This window comes from Odocoileus virginianus, chromosome 24 (assembly GCF_023699985.2).
Source record: "Odocoileus virginianus isolate 20LAN1187 ecotype Illinois chromosome 24, Ovbor_1.2, whole genome shotgun sequence".
In the NCBI taxonomy this organism is placed as follows: Eukaryota; Metazoa; Chordata; class Mammalia; order Artiodactyla; family Cervidae; genus Odocoileus; species Odocoileus virginianus.
This window is the reverse complement of record NC_069697.1, coordinates 52,835,837-52,849,705: the sequence shown is the minus strand read 5'-3', so window position 1 is coordinate 52,849,705 and position 13,869 is coordinate 52,835,837. Positions and strand designations below refer to the sequence as shown.

The 13,869-nt window shown below is 42.1% G+C and overlaps 1 protein-coding gene and 1 long non-coding RNA gene across 3 annotated transcripts in view; one reads left to right on the top strand and one right to left on the bottom strand.

Moving 5' to 3' along the window:
- SARNP (SAP domain containing ribonucleoprotein) overlaps nucleotides 1–13,869 on the bottom strand; it is a 47,567-nt gene that overhangs the window by 2,017 nt on the left and 31,681 nt on the right. For both annotated transcript variants that reach the window (XM_020908510.2, XM_020908511.2), the window contains one exon: nucleotides 1,692–1,781. In XM_020908510.2, coding sequence (XP_020764169.1) covers nucleotides 1,692–1,781 — 90 coding nt within the window. The remainder of the gene's footprint in view (nucleotides 1–1,691; nucleotides 1,782–13,869) is intronic.
- LOC139030887 (uncharacterized) lies at nucleotides 5,457–6,672 on the top strand. The gene is made up of 2 exons (XR_011483335.1): nucleotides 5,457–5,661; nucleotides 5,820–6,672. It is a non-coding gene; the product is annotated as an uncharacterized lncRNA (long non-coding RNA).

Sequence of the window (13,869 nt, the reverse complement as noted above, 5' to 3'; positions counted from 1 at the left end):
AACTCTCCCAATAAAAGCCATTATTCTTTTCGACTCAATGAAATCTTCATCTGCCTTATCTTGAAGGTCAAATGTACCAACTCAGTGAGCATGCCTGGTTTAACAATAGTTTCCTTGGTAAAGAGGGAGTAATTTTAAACAATTAACTTGTTTCAGGCAGCACTGAGCCTGCCGCTGCTGCACGGGCCTTCTCCAGCTGTGCTGAGCGGAGGCTCCTCGCCAGCTGCAGTCGTGGGGCTCTCTCTGCAGAGGACTCTCCTGTGGGGGGTCATGGCTCTAGGCACGTGCGCTTCAGTTGTTGAGGTGCGCCAGCTTAGCTGCTCTGTGGCACGTTGGGATCTTCCCAGACCAGGGATCAAACCCACGTCCCCTGAACTGGCAGGCAGATTCTTAACCACTGGACCACAAGGAAAGTCCCAAAGAGAGGGTAAAACAAGTCTAAGTTTACTTCTAGGTCATCCTGGCAAGTCAGCAAGCAGGCAGACATTTACTTACAACAGGTAATGCTTTATTTTGCATTAGCAGCACAAAGAATGCAAACTCTTAGTTTTTTCTTAATGAAGAATGTAAACTGATCTGATTCTGAAATTTTCAGGGTTTATTACCCTGATATTTAAAATTGACCCTGATATTTACTTACAGGGACCATAAGATTTTGAGTGTGTGAGGTAACAGATTTTAAAAGGTCGTCTCTAGAGATAGATGAAAGAAAGAAATTTGGAATAAATGGAAGAAGCAACATTTCAAATTCCTCATCAGCTAAGAAGTTTCTATCATTATTTTAACTGTTCATGTACACCTTTGCTGACATTTGGTTTCTATTATAGATACTCTCAAACCAGCAAATCATTATTGTCTGTCAATGCCCTGAGCGGTCTGCCAATGCTCAGTCTCAACAAATATTACTCCAAAGAATGCTGGTATATGGATGCATATGTCCTGACAAACAAAAGCCGTTCTTTCATTTTCAGAAACCATTACGTAAAGAAAATGATAATAACAAGAAGTCTCATTTGACGACTTCCCCAGTGGTCCAGTGGTTACAGACTGTGCTTCCAACGCAGGGGGCGTGGGTTCAACCCCTGGTGAAGGAACTAAGATCCCACATGTGGTGCAGGCAGCCAAAAACAAATTAAAACAAAAAACTCCCATTTGAGCCCAACTGTCTTATTTCAGAGGCAAGTTAGGTACAAGGACATTTGTGTCTGGATTGAATATGGTGGCGTTAAATCATCTGCTTGGTGATAATCAGAGACATTGCAACTTACTACATAATTAATAATATGACAAACACTGTCAAACATTTTATGCAGAATCACTTCACAATTAAAATACTGCTTTGAGGTAGGTTTTATTATCTCCACTTTCCAGATGATGAACCTGAGATTCAAAAAATTACTATAACTTATAAGTAATACTAAGTGGCACAGTCACTTAACCAAGTTTACCTGATTCAAAATCTTGTGCTCTTTCTTACTAGGTTAACTGGCTCTTAACAGTAAATTACTAAAGTATACTGATGGAATTCAGTAGAGTCTCTTTATCCAGAAAACAGATATCAAGCAAAGGACCAAAAATCTTGTCATTTAGGCACCTAAGTAGTAGCAGGGAAATAAAACGTTTCTCTATTCTGTTTGTTTGTCTTCACTTTCCATTCAAAGGCCCTGTGAAGCATTTCAGGTATATTTTACCTCTGTATCCTCTGTGGTTCCTGTTCCAGCTGAACTTGTGACAATCCCAAATCGCTCCTTCCTCTTTTTCAGCTTTTCGTCATCCTCCGACTGTTCAGGGACAAAGAAAAGGGTTGAAACAAGCTAGCCTCCATTCACAAGATAAACACCAGTGAAATTATAATTTATTGATTATATGCTGGCCAACCTTGTGTTAAGAACTAAGGATCACACAGAGAAACAGATAGGAAACTGAACAAGCTAGCATATAGCATACTGTCCCTAGAATGACTGAAAATGGCAACCCACTCCAGTATTCTCGCCTGGGAGTCCCAGAGGCTTTGGCGTCAGGTGGGCTACAGTCCAGGGGTCGCAGAAGAGTCAGACACGACTTAGCAACTAAAACAACAACTCTCCTACAGCATTTTAAAGCTGCTATTCACATCCAGCACTGTTCAATGTCAGAATCTCATACATATTATATTTCCATCAGGACCTAAACCCTGCCACTTTATCCAACTTTAACAGGTATTTTCTCCTTTCCCACCTTCTTCTCATAACCTGCCACCAGTAATCAAAAGCCCAGTCCTAAGATTAGAAACATCTAAAAGTAGGTGGCCTCCCTGGGTAGTTCTTCACCCCTAAAAGCATATTCTAGATCTTGACGTATCTAGACAAAGATCCTAGCCTCTCAGATATCCCAGGAGACCCTCTACTCCACAGACACATAACATTCTCATCATGGGCCAGGACAGTTTCTTTGACCTTATTTACAAAACATAACCAATAGAAGGTCAGGTTAAAAGTGTTGAAACAAACTTTGAGCTTATGTGTGGTGCTTCAGAGCTGGATTTAAAAAAAAAAAGGCAAGCCCAAAAAAGTTCATATTCCTGCAGTATGTGTCTCTGGGTGTCCCAAAAACCACAGTCAAAAGGAAAGGCAACCAAGAGAGCTATAGAAACACAAGAACTTTCAAAATACCTTTACTCTCAACCCCAACAATGGAGCTGTCTTTGTTCCTCAGAGGAACCTGTTCCTGGTCAAAAGCAAGGTAGCTATACAGCTTTCTGTGTTCAATCTAACTAGCCCAGTTTTCTGAACACAGTAAGTAGTTAGGAGTACTTTCTCAGTCTTACTTTGGTTCTTTCGGCTTGAGAAACGTTCATTTTCTCCCTTGTGCTGTATCTGCCTTCTAGCAAGGAAGAAAGAAGCTAAGAAAAGTTGGTGGCTATTGAAGAACTGAAGAATCCTACACATGAGTTATCATCACTTAATCACAGAATACTGCCTACATAATTTGTCTGCCTTTTTCATTATAACCATTAGCTAATCCACAGTGGGCATATAATTAATGTAATCTAAACTACTGTAAAACATTGAGCCAAGTTCAAAGGAAAAAAGAAGTATTCTTATCTTTAATAACATAAATTAAAATAATCATGATTATATTACAGCCACTATTAATTGGGTGTGGGTGCTTACTATGTGGCAGGTACTATATGAAGTTCTTTTACATGCAGTATCTCATTTACCTGGTTTAACAACCTTAAAGATACCAGGTACTATGACATACATAGCACGTCATCTCATAGGTAAGAAAACTGAGGTTTGGAGAGATCTAACTTGCCCAAGTCTCACAAACAGGCAAGCAGCAGAGCCAGAAGTGGAGCCCAAGCCCCTTTACCCGAGAGCCTACTCCTCAACTTTACCAAAACCTCAGGTATCTCACGTAAGCATTTCTTTGGAAGAACAGTAGCAGAACGGAAGTAGTGCTTAATTTCCAAGGGAAGAAGGATCACTAGGACCCTTTGCTCAATGCTAGGATCCCATCCCCTTTCTACCAATCATATGCCTCCATTTCATAACCAGGAATCTAGGGAAAGGACTCCAATTAGTAGTCTCATACTTAACATTTTCTCAAAGGAACGTGTTTCTAATTTCAGTTAATTGGCTATTCCATATGTTAAACTGTATGAAAAGAATTAGGGGTTCCAATGAACACAGGCCTCACTATATTTTTCTTTACCAAAGCCACTAGGAAGTTTTTCTTAATTTTGTCTACCACCACTAAAAGTGAATAAGAGATATAAATGGAAATTTCAAAATGAGAATCTCTATAGAACATTGTAGATGAGCAAACCATTTTGTTAAGCCTCCAGGCCAAGCAGGAAACAGCTTTAGGGGAAATAAAAGGAGTGTACATAGCCTTTTTGGGGATAGGCAGGACTAGACCATATCTTGTTGAACTACCACCACAGACTTTTTTCCAATCAATGCAGTGCTAGGGATACTTCAGGCTTCCCTGGTGGGTCAGCTGATAAAAGAATCCACCTGCAATGTGGGAGACCTGGGTTTAATCCCTGGGTTGGACAGAGAAGGGAATGGCTACCCACTCCAGGATTCCTGCCTGGAGAATTTCATGGACTGTATAGTCCATGGGGTCGCAAAGAGTCAGACATGACTGAGTGACTTTCGCAATTCACAGGGATACTTCAGCAAGTTCAAATCACAGAGGGAGATATTACTGCTGAAACCTAGCTATTCTCTCAGCACAAACCATAGGCCCATTCTCTTCACAAAGCCTATGTCCATTTGGAATGTGTGGGACATTTTTTCCTCTGGTTGGTTCTCTACTTTGGTATATCCCAAAATGGGAGTTTGACTTCTAAATTAAATTTCCTGTGTTTCTTTTTGAGCTCAAAGGTGAGGAAAGAATGAGGGAAGAAAAAAGAAGGGTGAGTGAGGTCGAGTGGATATTATATTTCTCTAGCCACTAAGGCTAGTTATGAGAGGATTTCCCCTTGAGATCCCTTTTTTAATCCTTTGGTGCCTCTCCTGGAGATCCAGGCATAGCATCTGCTCCAAATCTACCAGGGGCTTTAAGGGGAGGGGGCGGGGGAAACAATACAGATGCCCCCACTTCCCATCCCCTATGAACAGTCTGCACACCCTCATCTGCAGAGACCAGTGAGGGTTTTATTTATTTTGTGCATGCCTGCTCTTCCCTCCCTACCCAGTGCCCCTCAGCTCCCTTCCTAAAGCCTCTTTCCTCCTTGCCCTGCAGGGAAAGTGCACAACAGGCCCAGTAAATCAACACAGTTCTAATGATCTCTCTCACTTGACCCTTCTAGCGTGACGGTGTCGCATGGAAACAAATGTACAATAAACTTCACTCCATCTTTAGCTCCTTGCTGACAGGTTTTGATTCGTGGGATGCTGAGACCCATCTGAGGAAAATTACCTCGATCAAAACGCATCTCTCTCTGCATTCATCAGGCCGATGCTCCCCCAGGCCATGCTCAAGTGCATAAATGGGGTGCATCTGCAGGCAGCACTGACCCCTCTAGCTCAGTGTCATATGCATTTGCAAGTCTTTCCCTTCTTCATCCCTCCCCTACTCCCCTCCCACAAACCCTCAACAACTAACAAATTCTTTTTCTTCCCAGGCATGCTCTTGAATAGTACTGGAATCTGAAGCACCCTTATTTGCTATCAAGTGAAAACTCCTCAAAACACAACTTGCATCCAAAGTCAGAAGACAAACGTGTCCTCACTGACTAAACACAGGCATTGGACTGATTGATCCATATCACTTCCCCATTCTCTCAGTCAAGACATAAAGAAGAAGCCTGACATCAATAACTTTAGCATACACGATCCTCACTCACATCTCCCAATAACTGCCTTGTTTTTCTTTTCAAAAGCTTGGAGATAAAAACAAGAGAACTGTGTGAAAGAGGAGACAGCCCATATAAGAAGCAAAAGGCACAAAGTATGATATATATATTCAATAAAGTCAAATGCTTTCATAAATCACTATCACTGCATTTTCCATCATGGAATAAGACAGTTCCAAACTGAACTCTTTAGAAGACATCTTCAACTTTTTAAAATTCATTTTTCTTCCTGTTTCTCTTTCAGATTTGGCAAATCCTTGGACAATCCCTGGACAATGGATAGGAAAGACTGAGACATCCCAGATCGCCCCAAGGTACAAATTATATCTGTGACAATGCTTAGTACATAGGAACTATCGTATAGATATTCAATAAATGTTAGGCATTATTTCAACTGCTTCTTTCTGGTCCTTGATACAAAGTTCGAGACCATCAACAGAACTCTGAAGCTAGCGTCCTTCTTCCACACTAGGAATGAAGTCATCGGAAGCTGTTAGAAGGTGGTCCAGCGGCTAAGAGTCCCCCGCCAACGCAGAGCACACAGGCTCCAGCCCCGGTCCAAGAAGACCCCACGTGCCCCAGGGCGACTGAGCGCACGCGCCCCAACGACTGGGCCCGCGTGCTGCGGCTACTGTAGCTGGCACACCTAGAGCCTGTGCCCCACAGCAGGAGAGACCCACGCGCTGCGACAGAAGTGGCCTCCACTTACTACAGCGAGAGAAAGCTGGCACACGGCAACAAAGGCCCAGTGCAGACAATAAATAAATAAAAACTAGGGGAAAAAATCTGCTAAGAATCAAGACTCACTACCAACACGACAAAATAACTTCCTTTAGTTGCAAGGCAAATGATATTTGGACAGAGGATCAGATTTAGGGTTAAGTGTAGCAGAACAGAGCTCAGCAAAACCATCAGGTACTATTAACCATCTTCTCTTCCTGGGACCCTAAAAAAAGAAAATTTATGCTACCAGGCTTTACTGATTTCATCATCCCTAACAATTAATGACTACCAAAACAGATATCTATATAAGGTAAGGTCCAAGGGAACTGAGCAAGGATTTGACCTCTAATACTATAGACCCAATTCCAGGGACTCTCAAGGCCCTTGAGGAAATGCTTCCCTAAATTACACATCAGTTTCTATCAACATCGTCAATAACACTGAAACTATAAAATTAAACCATTCATCCACTAGTCATTCAAATATCCACTGAGAGTCTACTCGGGGTCAGACAAATGTTCTGGCATCGGGAATAAAAGATGAGTAAGAAAAAGATCCTTAACCTCACAGGACTTACAAATTCACAACAGAGTGACTATAAAGATGTGTGCCATTTTTCATTGTATCACTGCACTGTGAGGATCCATGGGGAATTTTTCCTTCTGGATCCCAGGCCCAAAATAATCACGTTTTTGGTGAGCAACTTGTTAGTTTTCATTTTGAACCCTGTTGTTGTCATTTAGGTGCTAAGTCTCATCTGACTCTTCACCATCCCATGAGCTGCAGCCCGCCTGGCTCCTGTGTCCATGGGATTTCCCAGGCAATACTGGAGTGGATGGCCATTTCCTTCTCCAGGGGGCTTCCCAACACAGGGATCGAACCCTCATCTCCTGCATCAGCAGTAGAATTCTTTACCAGAGCCACAAGGGAAGCCCTGGTAATCACTGTAAATAGTATAATTTTGTTTTCCTCTTTGTATTGACTGTTATAAAGTTTGGAATAAAATGTATGGCCTGTCCCTAGCAAGTGGTCTTGAAAATATTTCTATTTAGAAAGGAGGGGCCAGAAGTATTGAGGTGAGAGAGAAATATGAGAGCAAGAGATGGTGATCAGGGGGCCCTCCCTGGTGGTCCAGTGGCTAAGACTCTGAGCTCCTAATGCAGGAGGCCTTGGTTCGATCCCTGGTCAGTGCTCCTATATGCTGCAACTAGAGATCCTATGTGACACAACCTGGTGCAGCCAAATAAACAAATTTAAAAAAAGAGAAATAGTGATCAGGGAATTCCCTGGCAGTTCAGTGATTAGGACAAAGAGCTTTCACTGCCGAGGCCTGGGCAAAAAGGAGAGAGAGAGAGAGAGAGATGGAGATCAAACACCCAGATCCAGAGTTGAAAGTTAATAGACAAGATTAAGTACAGTTAGTCACAGGGTTGCTACTGGTCCTTTAAGAACACATTCCTCTCTAAATACAATGGGATTAATCTTTTTTAAAAAAACAAAAAACCTCAATGTCCCAAGAAGGAAAAAGAAAGGGGAAGGAAGTACAAGGTTATAGCTAGAAATGTATTGTTTTTTTAATTTGTGTATTTATTTATGACTGTAGCAGGTCTTTGTTGCTGTGTGCAGGCTCTCTCCAGTTGTGGAGAGCAGGCGCTGCCTCTAGGCTTCAGCAGTTGCAGTTTCCAGGTTCTAGAGCTCAGGGTCAGTAGCTGTGGCCCACAGGCTTAACTGCCCCTCAGCATGCGGAATCTTTCCAGATCAGGGATTGAACCTGTGTCCCTTACATTGGCAAGTGGATTCTTAACCACTGGACCACCAGGGAAGTCCTAGAATTTTTAGAGTTCCTGTCAATGTTTTCACAGTATATACACCGTAGCCAGAAATTAAGTCCCAAGTGGAGGACCAGCTGCAACAACTGGCAACCTGAACATCATAGATGCTTTCTAAAGTGACTGCCTCTTTTTATGACAAAAAGTACCAAAGATAAAACCTCTACCCAAATGAGTTCCAACCCTAGCTTGCAAACAAAACCCGTGTCTTCAAGATTCAAACTCAAGTGAACATTTTTCAAAACTTACTAATTTTATCCTGAATCCAATAAAGAATACTGTTTCAAGTTTACTGTGTTAGGGTGATTTGCTCTACCAAAAAGTGTCCATTCTGGCTTCATTTAGCACCCCATGGGCTCTGTGTTAAAAACATTCACCTTTTTCAATCTTATTACCAATGTCACTCTGGCTCATAGAGAGGAAACCAGGAGAAACAATAACAACAGTAACCCAAACATAACCCAGGCTTATGTAGGGAATCTGAACTCAGTAAATTCTAAAACACAAAGCAAGAGGACTTACTGAATTCAAATAAGAGATATCCTTACTATTCTGATAGGCAACCAAAATAATTAACCAAGCCAGGTATTTTTTTTGGTCAGCTCACTCACATCATCCCTTCTTATACTATGTGTGAGAAGCAGAAATTCCTATCTAAATTCAGTCAGATATACCCTTACAAGTAGAAAGGGGCATTTCAGGGAAGCTGAAGAGATGGAGCTAGCCCTTCTCCTACAGCTGTTTTAAAGACTGAGCTATTGTTCACATCCAACACTGTTCAGTGTAAGAGTCTCATGTATGTTCAGGTCCATCAGGACCTAAACCATGCCACTTTTAAAAAATCCTTCTTTAACAGTTATTTTCTCAGAAATCTTTTCCCTGGAGTGATGGAAAGGAGGCTGACAGTGAGCAAAGATGATCACAGTTTGCAAAAAACCCACAATAACTGCCTCTTTTTGTAAATGAATTACCACACTAACAGTTCTCAGGCCAATCTGATTTTTCAAGGGAATCTAAGGTAAGAGTAAGGCAAAAAGGAAAGCAGGAGCCTTTTGGTGCCTTTCCTGACTTTCACCGCCATGTGACTGATGGCAGGATGAAGAGCAGAGCCTGGGGCTTTTCAGGCAACGGTAGATTAATAATGACATGGCCTTGACTTCCCAGAGGTAAAGGTTATGAAACACTCCAGGGTGAGTGGGGCTTCCAATTTCATACTCTCAGAGTGAATGACAGCAACTGATGGTTTTTCTCTCAGAAACACTTCAATGCTTAAACACACAGCTGTCACCTCCCTGCCCCAGTTTCTGAGATTCATTTGAACATGTTTATTCCTGAGCCTTTATGCCAGTCAGTCCACAGAACTTGAGGTGGTCCTGAAGACCAATGCACAGAGCCTAAGCAGGACTAAAAGTGAAGGACTGGACTAGCAGAGAGTACGCCATGATCTTAGCACACACAGAGTAAAGAGATACTCCAATACTGCCACACACACACACACAACACATCTCCCAATACTACAATCTTACTCACTAGGGCCAGAAGGGTGCCAAGAACTGTAAAGCTACACCAGAAGTAGAGACGACCCCTCCTATCTTTACAGTGTCTAAAGCCCCAGTACAGCTCAGAACCAAATACTCTCCTGAGTCACCAGCTCCCATCACTTTTCCTCTTGTCCAAACAAGCTTCTCCCCCAACCCCCACTCTTCTCTAACCCCCGAGGAGGTCGTCTCGGTCTTGCTCTAGCTGACTGTAGGACAAAGCAAGGAAGGTGGAGGAAATGAAGGCTTCACACTTGAGACCCCTGGAAGCCAAATTTCTATTAAAATCCCAACCTCCCTCCCTTAAAAGCCAGGAAGCTGCTGCTCTTAAGGATAAGTGATGCAGAGCTTGGCAGAAATGTCAATAAGTCAGTAGAGGGAAGCTAAAAACTTCTGAGGGGAAGTGAATTCTGTCTTAACCAAAATACACAGAGAATGAAGGACAACAGTTACCTGCAGCATTCAGAAATTTATAATGAACACTAGGAAAACAGTTTCTTTTCACCTGAGATATTTTAAAAGACAGATTTCTGGCTTCACCCCAACCTAATAAATCTGAACCTCAAAAGGAAGAGCCTAGGGAACTGTAAGAGACCCCTGGTAATGTTTACATGCGGCAACAGTTGGGAGTAATTGTAAATAGCTTTGACACAGTACAGACCAACAAAACAAAACAAACGAAAACTCCCCAATCCCCCAGCCCCAACAACAAAACCTCACAAAACCAAATAAGGCTGCTACTGCTGCTGCTAAGTGGCTTCAGTCGTGACTCTGTGCGACCCCATAGACGGCAGCCCACCAGGCTCCCCCGTACCTGGGATTCTCCAGGCAAGAACACTGGAGGGGGTTGCCATTTCCTCGTCCAACGCATCAAAGTGAAAACTGAAAGTGAAGTCGCTCAGTCGTGTCTGACTCGTAGCGACCCCATGGACTGCAGCCCACCAGGCTCCTCCGTCCATGGGCTTTTCCAGGCAAGGGTCCCGGAGTGGGTGCCACTGCCTTCTCCAAACAAGGCTGCTAGTCCACTCCAAATATTCCCCCAAAGAACTAGGGGCCTTCCAACAAAGTTTTTGCTTCCTACAAACAGGTTATCTCAGCTGCAGGAATGTGAAGAGAAAATGAAAGGAATCACAGCTGACTCTAAGGGACACAAGTCATGCTGCCCTCTCAGAACTGAAAGAGAGGAGCAGACACTCTTACCAGTGCAGTTCAATACAGGAAGAACATGCCAAAACAAGAGGGGGGAACACCTCAGGCATGTGGGGAAGACAGAGAGGCAAACAGGCTCAAGCACATAAGGTTTTTTTTTCTACAGAACTGATACAGAGGAAGCTTCAATGAAGTGGAGAACAGAACAGATGCTCTTGTCTTAAGACTCGTTGTGTTTTGCTTGTTCATTTAGAGCACTGAAGAGATCCATCATATAAAACCTCTCATCTTGGAGATCTGTTCATCTCCAGTTGCTCTTCTCCCTGAAACATTTCATACCCAAGCAGGAACAGGACGGTAAAAACTCTAAAACTGCCTCCTCTACTCTGTACCTCAACAAACTTCTCACCCAATAAATATTTTCTAATACCCAGACACCAAGCATTTCAAATATGATCGCCTTCTCAATAAGGTATCTTCACAGCTAGGGATTTTTTTTTTTTAATATATTTTATTTATTTTATGTGGCTGCACTGGGTCTTAGTTGCAGCATGTGGGATCTCGTTCCCTGACCAGGGATCAAACCTGGGCCCCATGGACGGCAAACGCAGAGTCTTAGCCACTAACCAGGGAAGTCCCACTGCTAGGGATTTAAAGATTCAATGTATATATAAAATCCCAATGTGGGACCCTCTGAAAATACATTTCTATATCTGTCAATCTGCTCTGGGGGATGAGAAGGTAATGGGTTAAAATATTATCTTAAAAAATATGAGAAAAGAGTAGTAAAGGAAAGGGAAGGGAGGAAAGAATTTAACATCTTCTAAATCTTAACAAGGGACTTTAGATTTCATTAAAAACAGGGTCTTTGCTAGTTTGCAAACATCACTACCAAGGATCCTCCTATAAAACATCTCATGATCTGATGATGCTCTATCTCATTCCCATCCCCAACTCCAAAATCTATAGGATTTTCTTCGACCCACTTCAGCTTTCAGGCATAAAAAGCAACTTTACTATTTTGGTGAGTACATAAGAAAATGAGCTATCATGTAATTATCAAACCTTACTTGAATCAAACCCATTTGTATTCTTTAAAATGTTACCACTCCTTAGCAATGTCAACCCAACAAACAGTATTACTCAAGTATTAAAATACATCTTAAACATTCCTATAATGCTACCGCTCTCACATCATGAAGAACTTTTGAACACTAAAATTACGTATCCTCCCAAGAATTAATAACACAAACACATACCAAATCCCTCCCCCAAACAAACAAACATCACCCCACACTTTTTCCTTCCATATAGAATTTGAAAGACTGACAGACTTGGATTCAGACAGTTAGTTCACATTTCCCCAGAGCTAGGGAGAGTATCTCTGGCTTCCCAGGTGGCGCAATGATAAAGAATCCACCTGCCGATGCAGAAGACGGGTTCAATCCCAGGGTTGGGAAGATCCCCTGGAGAAGGAATCCCACTCCAGTATTCTTGCCTGGGAAATCCCATGGAGAGAAGCCTGGTGGGCTCCAGTCCCTGGGGTCGCAAGCAATCAGAGAGGAGTGAATGACTGAGCAGACACAGGGAGATTGGACAGCTACTACTCTGCTTAAGACAGCCAAGCTGGCTTACTGGCCACCCCAAAATTAAGACATCAACTAGACATACAATCAGGTGTGATTTACAGATGGGTTTTAAAAATCTTATGAAGGCGGGAGGGGGGATCGAGATGGGGAACACATGTAAATCCATGGCTGATTCATGTCAATGTATGGCAAAAAACACTACAATACTATAAAGTAATTAGCCTCCAACTAATAAAAATAAATGGAAAAAATAATAATAACAATAACTGAAAAAAAAAATCTTATGTACTAATCCTAAGAGTGGCAGCTTTTAAAAAACTGGCACTCAGGGATTTCCCATGTGGTCCAGTGGTTAAAACTCTGTGCTTTTACTCCGGGGGGGGCATAGGTTTGATCCCTGGTTGGGGAACTAAGATGACACAGCCAAAAAATTTTTTTTGGTAAATCAAAACTAAAAACTGGTAGTCAGAGAATGATCTCAAGACCTTGGTTGGCAAAAACAGTTAAAGGTATTTAAAAGTAAGGCAGACTCAAAAGAATGTAGTATTCCCCTCCTTTTCCAGAGTTTGTTTACACCTGGGACAAAGACTAAGGGGGACCACAGAGAGGCATAAAACTTGTTTTTTATCAAAGTCATCAGTTCTGACATGTTAGAAGAAGGAATGCAAAGACATTAGTGGGGGTGGGGTATCAAGCAGAGGAAATAAAAAAGACAGTGAGTTTTTCCTTACCACAAACCTTCATACCTCTAGTTCCTTGGGTTCAAATGAAATGAATGAAATAAGAGAATAAAAAAATGAAATGGTACAAAATTCCACGTACCTTAGGGAAGTATAACCCTCTAACAGAAGCTTCTCAAAAATCCAATTTACAGTGAACAGAGCAAAACATTAGTCATAAATGTTGACATAGCACCAAAAATTTCATCTTGCTTCCCCCAATTTTTAAAGTTTTTCCTCTGAAATACTCAATTTATACTCCTAACATTTCTCCACAATTTTCCTCTCATCCACAGCCAGACAAAAAGTGTCTGTCTGAGGTTTAGGGCACAGAGGGAGGGTAGAAGTTGAGCAAAGAAAAACTTGACTCCTATTTCTCTAGTTAAAATTAGAATACATTTTCAACAGTCCTGGGCAGGAGAAAAATTCCATTCTGCCTCTTTGCTCTTCCAAATTCCTATAGCCAAGTGGTTCAACAGCAGTTGAATGGCACACATAATGACATCATTGATTGGAACCATAATAGAAGGGAGTGAGGAGAGCGGGTTGGGGGGGAGTGGGAAGGAGGGAGGTAAAGATGTATTTGTGTTACAGACAAAAGACAAGTTCTGTTCCTCAGCAGGGACAAATGAAGAACCAGATGAGGGGGTAAACTGAGGTCAGAGGGTTTCCCTACTGTTTCCTCTTTAACAGGTCCTTTACCGCTCCCTCAAGGTTCATTCCAATGGACGGGCACAGAGATGGACGGGCACAGAGATGGATGGGTATAGAAGCAGCATGTGTTTTTATCTTAAAGGAGGAAGCAGAAGAAAAAAAAAAAAGACAAACATGTATTCTTAAATTATTATGAATTAGAAGGGGATTTAAAGGATTGGTTAGATTTTGGCTGGGCCCTAAAAGCTCCCAGAAATGCTGAGGACTATGTGGGGTTGGTCTCGGCTTTTCTGAAATTCATCTTGTCTTGACAGCCACTCT